At 47.7% G+C, this 12,484-nt stretch overlaps 1 protein-coding gene across 1 annotated transcript; it reads right to left on the bottom strand.

Moving 5' to 3' along the window:
• Positions 1-7,809: 7,809 nt before the first annotated feature.
• Positions 7,810-12,123, bottom strand: RPSA (ribosomal protein SA). Its single transcript, XM_082498852.1, has 7 exons — positions 12,091-12,123; positions 11,634-11,801; positions 10,987-11,105; positions 9,490-9,735; positions 8,459-8,587; positions 8,048-8,216; positions 7,810-7,951 (listed from the first exon to the last, which is right to left on the bottom strand). Exons 2-7 carry the CDS (start codon positions 11,764-11,766, stop codon positions 7,857-7,859), a joined length of 891 nt encoding a protein of 296 aa, XP_082354978.1. The 5' UTR covers positions 11,767-11,801; positions 12,091-12,123; the 3' UTR covers positions 7,810-7,856.
• Positions 12,124-12,484: the final 361 nt, after the last annotated feature.

Below are 12,484 nucleotides of genomic sequence, written 5' to 3'. Positions count from 1 at the left end.
TTTAGAAATCCTAGTTTTCATTTTGAAACAAAACCACAAACTCATAGCTTTCACAGAAGGAAAATAAAATTTAAAACAAGGTGCAGAAGCAGCCTAGCAGTCAAGGAGGAATCCCAGCCATGCTTAGGCAAAAAAAAAAAAAAAAAAAAGTTAAGCCTTAAAATTAATCTCAAAACTTTTCAAAGGTCTGAACCCTTGAAATCAGAAAAAACTAGTCGCTAGACTTCTCCGTCCTCCTGCAGGAGCTGATGGAGAACCACTCTCTGCTCACAGCATTCAGTGGGAGTCTGTCTAACAAAGCCAAAAAGAAAAGCCAACAGCATGCTCAGTCCTACCCCACACAAGTCCTTCTGAGCAAAGGGGAGGAGACCTCCAACCTCCTGCACCTGGAGCTCCTAAAACCTTACCCAGCTGGGAGCAGGCACGTGGCTTAAAGAAGCCTCTGGAAAAAGTGCAGTAGAGAGGGAAGTGGTGGTGGTGGCGGTGGCTTTTTTTTTATATATATATGTATCTTGCCTCTCAAATTAGGGCCTCTAACAGCAAAATAACAAGTGAAGGAAAATGGTACACACTCTGATTCTCTCTCTACATGTGCTGCTTAATTTTTCTCTATTTAAGCAAAGCCAACAGATGCAGCAAATTATATACCTGTAAGTTTTGGGAGTACTAGGGAGACGGCAAGTCACTGTAGAAATACTGGAAGCAAGAAGCCAAGCAGGATGGATGAGCTAGAAAGTTTCCAAGGTATCTTCAAGTAGGAGCACTGTATTTCTCTGCACTGGGAGCCCTCAGCATCCCACACTTGCTCCCTTAAGGGAAAATTTAAAAGCAAGATCAAAGTTTGCAGCTGAGCATGGAGACAAGTTTAACACTCAGACATGTATAGAAAAACAGTAGGGTTTGGGGTTTTTTACAAAAACTGTATTATGATCCCTGTAAGAGGGCACCATCCTGCTACAGGGAAGTCAAGAAGCCAGGTGAGAGACAGGGCAAGCGCCCGCTGGACCAGCTCTGCTCCAACGGCAAGAGATGGAGGCTGGTGCTGAAGATGCTTCTCCACTAGCACCCACAGCCAGGGGATTCAGAGTGATATTAAGCATCTCCTCCAGCACTGAGTAGCAACTGGGCTATTTAGGAGGGGCAGGTGATCTCTTTCACCACAGGCAGTTTCCCTGAAAGGCTCAGGTGTGCTCACAAAGCAGCTTGTGACCACTCTTCCCTCGCCTGGTGCCCACTCTGTCCAGCTCTCCAGCCAGGCCACCAGCAGCAGCCGAAATGCGGACAAACCAGGAATAACAGCCCCATCTACCGGGGCCTTGGAAATGACGCGCAACATCGCATTTTGCAACTGTGCAACCCATCACCATCAATCCACCCGAAACCTGCCAGGCAGGAGCGATGCTCGGGTGTTTGCCTGCCCCCCGAAAGCCACTTCTGTTAAGGTGCCTGCATCTGGGAGCAGCCAAAGGCTGGGATGAAGCACCTCTCCTATGAGGACAGGCTGAGAGAGTTGGGATTGTTCAGCCTGGAGAAGAGAAGGCTCTGGGGAGACCTTGTTTCAGCCTTCCAGTACCTAAAGAGAGCCTACAGGAGAGCTGGGGAAGGACTTTTTACAAGGGCATGTAGTGATAGGATGAGGGGAAATTGCTTCAAACTGGAAGAGGGTAAATTTAGATTAAATATTAGGAAGAAATTTTTCACTTTGAGGGTGGTAATGCACTGGAACAGGTTGCCCAGAGAAGTTGTAGAAGCTCCATCCCTGGAGGTGTTCAAGGCCAGGCTGGATGGGGCTTTCAGTAACCTGGTCTAGTGGGAGGTGTCCCTGCCCATGGCAGGAGGGGGGTTGGAACTCGATGATCTTCAAGGTCACTTCCAAGCTAAGCCATTTTATGATTCTATAGTCGTCCCGACCCACCTCAGACCCAAAAGGCAAATATCATAGAATCTCCTTCACTCTCAGCATCCCCTCAGCTTTCCAGAGTGTCGTTATTGAGGCCAAATCAGCTACTGGGGACCGAGGGGACCCCAGACGGGACCGACAGATGCTCCCCTCTACCCCTGTTCAAAGAGAGAGGCAGAGGAGGGAAAAAGAGACTTGTGAGTTTAGAAGGAACTAAACTACTTTAATGAAATATTAATAATAAAATAAAAAGAAATAATGAAATATATACAAAACCATATCAAGCTCCCGAGATGACAATCACGTCACTGGCTGGCACTGGGGCAGTGCCAGGCTGGACTCAGTGACGGACTGGAACTGGATTCCGGATCTGCATTCAGGATCGGGATCACAGGCAGACGAACAGAGTCCTCCTCAGATGTCGGCCATTGAAGGAAGAGCCCTGACCCTTTGATCCCTCAGCTTTTATACTGAGCATGAGGCAGATGGGATGGAATACCCTGTTGGTCAGTTTTGGGTTACCTGTCCTGTCCGCTCCTCCCCGCAGGCGCGACCCCACTATGCTTTTCCGCTTCTGACCGTCCAACGTGGCAAATAACAAAGTTGGTTGGCCTTGGGGGTTACAGCAATAAGTATAAGCAAGAGCCTCTCTGCATACCATCCTGGGCATCAGCTAGAAACATTGGTCTTATCAGCCTGAGAGAGTGAACACTGTCTGCACAATATGTTGTTAATTTCAGTAGTTAGAAGAGGCCCAGCTAAGAAGTGAAGTTACTGAAAAAAATTGGTCCTGTTTTACCTCAAACCAGGACACAGAGGCGATGTGGCAAAGAGCCTCTGGGACCAGAACCAGCTTCTTGGGCAATGCTAACAAATTCAGCATTACAAGTGATAATGAAGAGACATGAGCTTCACAACAGCTTTCTAGGTTTTATGGCCCCACTGTGGAGTTTCCAGCCACGGTGCAGGAATGAGCGGTGCCGGTGGGAGGGGTTATGGCAAAAGTTTGTACCGGTCTTTGCCACAACTGTCCTTGTGGCAGACCAGCTCTGAATTGCGCAACACACCACACTTCTTTCCATGCTGAGCTCCCTGCTTTGCATAACCCTAAAGCAAAACCTAACCCACTTATAAGGTGGGCAGGTATACAGTCCGTTTGAATGACTGAATTTTTTCAGTCCTCATCATCCAACTCGGGCTCATGCAATATGCCCCGTCCCCTCTTCTTCTGAGCTGCCTGCCATTAAAAGCCCAAGACCCCACAGTAAGGGTGGTGGGTACACAATGGCACTGAAAGGTGATGCGTGCCGGATGCATAGGTGTGCTGTGGTACCCCTTGCTCTTCCCAAGAGTCACTGGCAAGACTAACCAAAATGAAGAGAGTAAACTGCCTGACTCAGCCCAAGAAACCCTTCTAGGTGTAGTGCAATGGCATTTAGAATGAGCACAAAGATTTTGTACCACAGCAGGTTTCTCTGGCCTCCAAAGCAGGGCAAGAGCGCCATCATTTCAAAAGACACATCCAACGCTCTTCAGAGGATTTATTTCATTTGTGCTTGAGCAATACTAGTAGAAACAGTAATCTTGTAGCCAGAGAAACAAACTCCAACAGAAATATTTAGGACTCTTTCACATGAGAAGAGACACACTAGTTAAACTCAGGCTTTATTTATAAGCTGAGGTTAGAATCATAGAATCGTTTAAGATGATCGAGTCCAACCATAGGCAGAAGCCTAGAAAACGTATGTTCTTTCAACTACAGAGGAAAATAAAACAAAAAAATCTTCATTATGTAGTTTTATTCATCAGTGACTACTGAATGTATATAGGAATAGGCATAAATAAAAATGACACACTTTCAAATTTGGACAGTAGAAAAATGGCAGTGAGTATTCTTGAAAATACAAGTATTAAAGGAGTAAGTACAAACAGCTTCAGAAATCAGTGTCCCAAGAAGTGAGAAATTCAGTAAAGTCACAGTTGTGGATGAGACTGGACATAGCAAGACCATGCCCAAGGTGTTTATCACAGGCTGCCTCTTTGCAGGTGTCACGGTTTAACCCCAGCCAGCAACTGAGCACCACGCAGCCGCTCGCTCACTCCCCGCACCCTACAGACAGAGAGAGTGGAATATTTTTGCAGCCTCGATTTAAGCACACAGAGCTGAGTCCCTTCAAACTGTGCATAAAGCCCTTTGCTTCCTTTAAAAGAAAAGGTTTGACGCAATCCTACAACAATACTCCAATACTAAAAATATCATGTGATTATTTGGGCAAAGAAATGACTGGAGAGGAAAAGGAACACCTGTGAATGGGGGGTCACGTAAACTAGGGACAGAATTAGGAAGCGTGCATCTCATGCATGAAATTCATGAATCAGATAGTAGCACATTAGCAAAGAGGACTCTTCGACAGCTCATTTTTTGGAGGGATTCCGTGATGCTCAGCAACATCAGCTAGCTCCTGTTGAGACCAAATGTGGAAGAGAAAGGCTATCCTAAGAAGCATATCTAGCCCAGTGTCCTGGTTTCAGCTGGGAAAGAGTTAATTTCCTTTCTATGGATTGCTGTGAAAGGAATGCCAATAATGCCTATTGTTTTTAGATGTTGCCAAGTGATGTTCCCATAGAAGCACAGACAGAAGGATGGAATGGCCAATGAAATATTCCATACCATAGACATCATGCTCAGTATATAAATAGGGGTTAGCTGGGGGGCAGGAATCCACGATCACTGCTCCGGACAGTGCCAGATCACCAGGCAGTGACAGTGACCTATGTCATTACTATTATTGTTATTATTGTTATTTTTCCTTTTCTGTTAATGTTTCTATTAAACTGCCTTTATCTCAGCCCACAAGGGTTTTTTTCTCCCTTTCCCCTCCTTCCCCCCCCTCTCTTTCCCCTACCCTTTGAGGCAGGGGGACGAGGTGAGCAAGCAGCTACATGGTTCTATGCCAGCTGGGGTTAAACCACAACACCCAGTCCAACCAACCCAAACCAAATGCAAAGAGAAAGTCGTGGAGAAAAGGAACACTGCCAGACCCTCAAGGGAAAGTGTCGTGGTTTAGGCCAAATCCACCACTGGGGACCCGAGGGACCCCAGACGGGACCGACAGATGCTCCCCTCTACCCCTCTACAAAGAGAGAGGCAGAGGACGAAAAAGAGACTTAAGAGTTTAGAAGAAACTAAACTACTTTAATGAAGTATTAATAATAAAATAAAAAGAAATAATGAAAAATATATACAAAACCGTATCAAGCTCCCAAGATGACAATCACGTCACCGGCTGGCACTGGGGCAGTCCCAGGCTGGACTCAGTAACGGACGGGAACTGGATTCCGGATCTGGAGTCAGGATTGGGATCACAGGCAGAGAGAGTCCTCCTCAGACGTCGGCCATTGAAGGAAGAGCCCGTGACCCTTTGATCCCTCAGCTTTTATACTGAGCATGAGGCAGATGGGATGGAATACCCTGTTGGTCAGTTTTGGGTCACCTGTCCTGTCCGCTCCTCCCTGCAGGTGGGACCCCACTATGCTTTTCCGCTTCCGACCCTCCAACGTGGCAAATAACAAAGTTGGTTGGCCTTGGCTGTTATGACAATAAGTGTAAGCAGGAGCCTCTCTGCATACCGTGCTGGGCATCAGCTATAAACAATTGGCCTTATCACTCTGAGAGAGTGAACACTGTCTGCACAATATGCAGTTAATTTCAGTTGTTAGAAGAGGCCCAGCTAAGAAGCGAAGTTACTGAACAAAATTGGTTCTGTTTTACCTCGAACCAGGACAGAAAGAAACTGTTTTAACTACATGGAGACCGTGGCTTAAGCCACCTTGGGTCAAATCAGATCAATCCAGAAGAACATGGTTACAAGTTCTCTGCTGTCCTTTTTCAACATCAACACTGCATTTGTCAGAAAAAAATTGCATAATAAACAAGCCATTGTTTCTAGGATCTCATAGTTCCTTTTCCTACCCCTCTGCAGCATGTCAATAGATCATATATACAAGGTATTTGCCACAGGGGAAGGTCTGGCAGATGTAAGACCTCCTGCCATGTCTCTGCTGCTGCCTCCACCCCAGTGCCACGACCTCTCCTCCCCTGTGCCCCAGGCATGCTGAGAAACAGCTTTCCTGACACATGCCCTCTGCTGCTGCAGCCAAGGCCAGCTCCTTTTCTAAAGGGCTGCTATTCAGCCCCTCTGCACGGCTCCAGTCAAATAAGCTCTCCCACCCCACCTCAGTTATCCCAAAAAGGTAGTTCTGAATCCTCATGCAGAGATCCAGCTCCTGACCCTCTTTTCCCAGGCTGCGTGGATCCACCTCATACTGGAAGTCTTGGTCCTAAAAAAAGACACTTATCATTAAAGTCAAAGTGATACTTTAGGAAATCCTTAGGTGAAAGCAATCACATTCCAGTAACGTGCCAGAAATACTTCAGTACCAAGTACTCAGATGCAGCTATGGCTAATTTAAAACAGCCCCATCACCGACACAGCTGTCTGATGACCACCATATTCTCAATATCTGGAACATATTCACATGAAAGAGGCTACAAAACAGGGACAATGGTGACACAGCAATAGCAGTGATTCAAAGAACAGAGGGGTAAGCCTGTGCTCCGAGTTGGGAAACTTTTAATGTGGGAGGGTAAAAAGAAAGACCGGGGCAACAACTTATTTCGGGCAACCTTGGAGCTGAGGAGCGAATCAGCAGCTGCTGTACAGGGTGCCTCTGGTCCAGCTACAGCACCCACCCCACATCCCCACAGTGAACCTGGCAGGTGATGACAGACCTCAGGTGGCAGGATGGAGCCTCCCACTGCTGGGTGTGGGAAAGTAGAGGACTCAAGGATGTGCCAGAAAACACGCGTCAAAAAAAAACATAATGCACAAACAGAATGGGAAGGGCCCTTTCAGGGCCAAATAGCGAAGTGCTCACATGCCTCTTGGTTAAAAGTTATTAATTATTAACAATATCTTTAGTTGCCTTGCATCTAACAGGTAAAGACAACAAGAAAAAAGATCAGATTCCTTTGGACAGGTATTGTGCAATAATATACACACTTACTTTAGGCTTTTTGACATTAATATGCACCTTACAGTAAAAGCAAACAAGTACATGCGCTAAGGAAAAACAATACATGCTTTACAGGTTGATTGCCATGGTTGAAGTTAGAAAAAACTAGTGAGACCACAACATGGAAAAGGCGATCCAATGTGAATATATCTCCACCTCCAACAAAATGCCCATTTTTCTTGGTGAAGAATCTGCCTCCCATTATCGCTGTTAATCACAGAAACCCTATAATCCTCAAAATCATTAAAGCAGATGAATTAAATTAGTTTTGAGGATTACCGCAGTATTTTTGAGGCAGAAATCACTAACACAGACACTAGAACTGGTGGTTCACCACGGGAGCAGGTTCCACTCAAGGGCTCCACACCACATGGCCAGGCTCACCCACACCTGGGACCATTTCACCAGTGAAACCCCAGCTAGGCATGATGGAGCACCCATTTGGGGCAAGTAGAGATTCATCCACCCACCAATCCTGGCAGGAAAAGCAACCCCACCCGTGACATCACCCTGTGACACCCACCCTCACCTTTGGAAGGACTACAGTTGGCCTCCCGCTGGCCAAGAGAGAGCTGCCCAGTCACCAGGGAATGTAGAGCCACAGAAAGCAGGAAATGGGACCCCCGCCCCAGGCACTGTTACCCTCCAGGGAGGGTGGGCAGCCCAGCACACTGTGGCAGGCAGGGCCAGAGCCCAGAGCCCCCAAAACTCCACCCAAAAGGGGTGAACCAGCAGTTTACAGACCCTCCCACCCTTGGCCAAGGACTGCACCCCATACTACCCATGTATTTCACCTGCCAACAAGTTTTAAAAAAGCAGTACCAAGCACAGTGTGTATTAAACCAGTCTTTATTTCTCTCACAGTACAGCGGGACTGAAGTTACGACCACTCCGTTGCAGTGCCAACCCACTCAGTAGCCTGGGCCGTGGGAGCAGCTGACCAGTCCTCAGTGGCAGGCTGGGCGCTCCAGTCCTCTGCAATTACAAAAACAACAATGCTTAGTACGCCCCAGCTCCTCCCCACCCACTACAACACATACCCCACTTTCCACAGACGTCCCCCAAACTGACCAGTGGGGAACTGCTGGATGGGCACAGACGGGACCTGCACTCCCTCAGACCAATCTGCAACCTCGGGCTGAGGAGGAGCAGTGAATTCAGGAGCTGGGGCCGTCCATTCAGTCTGGAACTCCTCCTTTGTAACTGCTTTCTCAGCAGCAGCCTGCTCCTCCTTTTCGATCTGCAATAGAAAAGCACAGCCTAAGTCTCCCAGAAACACCTCACCACCCTTCACTACCCCATACCAGACAATATGCACCAACCAACAACAGGCAAGACTAAGTAACCACCACCTAAAGTGTGAAGTGCAATTATTATATTGGCAAAACCTGTCCTCACAACAGCCAGGCACACAAGGACCACGGGACAGGAGCACAAGCAGGACATCTCGCACAGCCACGCTTCCTTCCAGAGGTCTCCTACCTCCTCGGGATCCCTGTAGAAGTACAAGTCAGGCATGACTTCCCATGGGTGCTCACGGGAGATGGTGCCACGCATGCGCAGGACCTCCCGAGCCAGCATCCACCACATCAGACCCACTGAATGGGCTCCCTGGAACAGAAGAAAGTACCTAAGATTTCCTGTAAAGCTAAACCTTTGAAAACACAGTTTTTCTTTAAAAGATCAGAAGACTTATTTGCATTCAATCCAAGGTTCTTGCTCGGTAAGAGAAAGGCATTACTCGCTAATGCCCAGACTTACATACTCCAACTCAGGAAAATGCAACTTTTGGAGTTCCCAGTGTTATTTTCAGGTCGCTGCAGAAATCGCAGCACACTTTAAATCACCAGCATCTGAATTTGCTGTATACAGCATAGCCTGAAGCAATTCTCCTGCTATGGAATTTCCTACTGCTTACTACCCCAGATCAATGTTGCCCAAAAGACAGGGATTAAGCTCATCACATATGCTAGAATGAAGAAATAGAAAACTTGACCAAACGAGCAAATCTTACACACATGCTCAGATTCAGCTGGCATTAGTTTTGGCAAACAACAACATCCAGATAGAGACCAAAGATAGTTCCCCATATCCATAGACTTCACCTATCAGGTGGTTTCTGGCAAGGTAACATTTCAGAGCAGTTTCCTCATCAGTTCACTTGATCTTTCATTCATATTCATAAACTGTGGCAAGAACGACTATCAAACTCCACTCAGTGGGCCACAAAGACCCTCATGGTGTCAGCGAAAGTCCTGCCAGGTTACTATAGCACACGTCCTACACTTGAGAGTTCCTTGGCCAGAAACTGGCCTCAGCTCCAAGCTCCAACTGTGTGCAGTTCATCTCTCCCTCCCCACCCACCTGCTAGCCTGCGAGAGGCCTTAATTAGCTCGTCTACCCCAGGAGACATGCGAGATACAAGCCAACCCTCCCCTGCAGAAAGCATCCACCTTGCAACCTAGGGCATGCTCTGGAAGAAGCAGTTTTGAATGCTACAACAAAGCCATTACCTTATTGTTGCAGGGAATAGCAATATCCACATAGCGCAGCGGGGAGTCAGTGTTGCACAGAGCAATGGTGGGGATGTTGACATAAGATGCCTCTGTCAGTGGCTGATGATCAGCCCGGGGGTCCGTAACAACCAGGAGTCGTGGCTCACGGAAAGCTGCTTGGATCTGATTTGTGAAGGTACCGGGGGTGAAACGTCCAGCAATAGGCGTAGCCCCAGTAGCAGCAGCAAACTTCAGAACGGCACGCTGCAAAATGGACCACAGCAGAGGTGAAGCAGGAAAACTGCATTTTAACTGCGTCACCCAGGTATGCTGTCAGTGAACACACAAGAAATTTAACTGAACTATTTGTTTCAATTCCTGTGAAATCAGTGCTCACCAACAGCTCTGCATTCAGAATGAGATAAAATAAAAATGCTTTTAAAAATAGTTACACCAACACCAGCAGTGAAAAAGATCATATCCACCAGCAGAGCAAGAAGTCAGCATACAGAAAAAAGCTTTTATTTTCCCCTCAAATTAGCTGCAAGCTCTTCTCTGAAGTCTCATAGTCAATTCATGAAAGGGGGGATAAAACAAACAGCTTACGAATAAATCAAAGCAAACTTTCTTCCATTATTTCTACATCTTTTCATTATCCAGCAGCATAACTTCAGGGACTACAGGAAAAGCTCAGTAGTAAATATACACAAACTTTAGCTGCATCCATTAAAATTACAGTTGGCAGTTCTTACTCACAACAGCTTTTAACCGCTCAGGCATCAGACAGCTGGGCATGTGGCAGGGCCTACTATCAAACTCCATTCATAGAGGGACCTCCTCTCCTGGCGTTAGCGAAAACCCTGCCATCCAGTTTGCTGTAGCACACTTCCGACACTTGAGAGCTCATTGGCCAGAAACTGGCCTCGGCACCAAGCTTTAACAGTGTGCAGGTCAAGTCCACAGGAACCCAAGCGTTTCCTTCGTAAATCCACCCCATGTCATTCATAATCTCCCTGGATGTTTGTGGCACCACCTGCACTACTCAAAAGATACTAAGTTTGCAGAAAAACTTCAGTGGCTAATTAGGTTTTAATTAAAGGCTGTGTCTCCTTCCATGACAGAATTTATTTGCTAAAAATCTATAGAGATGAAATTAAAAATATATTAGTTGCTATACCCTGCTCAATAAGAGAATAAGTGATTTCTTTGAAAACTTTTGTATCAGGCACTTATTCTAATTATAAATGCCAGAAATCCAACAGGAAGTACCCAAAGAAGGACAGGAAAGAAAAATAAGTTGTAAAACGTCCTGAAACTACAGAAATGGGGGGCGGGTTTCAACTGATGTCTTCTAAGCTGCAAGTGCAACACAAGAAACATGCTTCCAAAAAAGCGCTCCTAGAGCCAAAATTGTGTTACTCCTTTTTATCATCAAGCTGCCACTGGCAGGCAATGATGCACAGCAAGAGTCCTGCTCCCAAGACTGCAGGCTTAGTGACCAACAAATGTCCATACCTGTCCAGTATTTCTAGAAGAAATGACGCTCACATCAGCTGGGTTCTCAATGGCAACAATGGCACGGGCTGCCAGGAGGAGCTTTTCCCAGGTCCTCTTCAAATTGATGATGTAAATACCTATTGGTGACAAAAGGCTTTAACACAACCAGCAAATACAAGATCCTAAAAGACGATCATACTCTTCTGCCATTAAACCTGTCACATGGCTGTGGTTACTCCAAAATTCTAGTTAGTGGAAAGCTATTCCAAGCAAAAGCCTCCCATATGGTTTTAACATAGCACACTTCCAGCACCTATTAACATGAACCACAACCAGGTATAAGCTTTAATCTTTTAAGAGGGTACAACTCAGACTGAAGAACATTGCAAAGGAGCACCAGAAATTACTACTGAGACATTAGAACAATTTTGTTACTATAGTCAAGAACCAGCACAGCACCAGCTGTGATTGATTTGCCAAGTTCTGAAATTTGTATTTCATCCTACTTCTCCAAGTAACATGATTCAATCACGTAAAACATCTGCACCTTTCTGGCCATGGAGAAACTGCTAAGGAGCTCAAGCATGAGCACCTTCCTGCTTTCCTCAGCTGTGCCCACAAAATCCCCGCTGCCCACCCAGGGCCACCCAATCCTACGGGTTTACCATCGCTTTTCCTTTTGTAAATATACTGCTCCATCTGAAAGTCAAGGTTGGTGCCTCCCAGGTGGGTGCCGGCAGCGAGGAATTTGAGGACATCCTCCTCCTTCATCTGCAGGACATCGAGACCTCCGGACATTGTGGGGTTTCCCTTTGGAAGCGACGACAGGGAACCTGCGGGCACAAGCAGCCAGCTCAGCCAGGCGGGAACTCCCACCTCCCTCCGCCACACGAGGGCCCGGGCCAACGCGCCCATCAGGAGCCCCAGCCGCCATCTTGGCCGCGCCGGACGCCTCTGCCTCTTCCTCTTCCCCCTCCCATCCACCACCACCCGGCAGGCCTTGGCCTTCCCCGCGGCCTTGCCGGCTCCGGGCCCACGGCATGGCGGAGGGGCGCGCAGAGGCCCGTCGCCAGCGCCGCGGGCCGCAGGCACCGCCACCCCCGAGCCGCGGGCCGCACTCACGCTGACAACGCCGTGTGGAGGCCTGGCCGGGCGCGGAACGGAAAGGAAGGCCGCCGCCGCGTGACGTCTATATATAGCCTCCCTGGCCAATGGGAAGCGGCGGGGAGGGCGGGGCTCCCGGCCGGAGGGCGGGGCCGTCCCTTAGCGCGCCAACGCTCCGCCCCGCGGCGCCGGTGTCAGCGCGGGAGTTGGGATCACGGGACTGTAATTTAGGTTGGAAAAAGCGAGCCGTAAATTTAACACTGCCGAGTCCGCCAGATCCATTCCTGGAGTAACGTAGGGCAGAACGCAGCCCTAGAGGGACATTTGCACGCTTTGTCTGCGGGCCGAAGGCAGGAGGAGAGTCAAAAAAAAAAAAAAAAAAGGGGTATAAGACAACTATATAAAAACTATA

The sequence above is a fragment of the Vanellus vanellus genome, assembly GCF_965231255.1.
Source record: "Vanellus vanellus genome assembly, chromosome: 2".
Taxonomy (NCBI): domain Eukaryota; kingdom Metazoa; phylum Chordata; class Aves; order Charadriiformes; family Charadriidae; genus Vanellus; species Vanellus vanellus.
The sequence above is the reverse complement of the archived record's forward strand: the minus strand, read 5'-3'. Positions and strand labels throughout refer to the sequence as shown.

Bases quoted from the DNA above. Each gene is read 5' to 3' on its own strand.
- RPSA (XM_082498852.1), bottom strand. From the start codon at position 11,766: ATGTCCGGAGGTCTCGATGTCCTGCAGATGAAGGAGGAGGATGTCCTC. The intron at 11,106-11,633 runs GTAAACCCGTAG...TGTCACCAATAG, and splicing joins TTACAAAAGGAAAAGCGATG to GTATTTACATCATCAATTTG. The intron at 9,736-10,986 runs GTATGGACATTT...TCCATTTTGCAG, and splicing joins CTTCTAGAAATACTGGACAG to CGTGCCGTTCTGAAGTTTGC.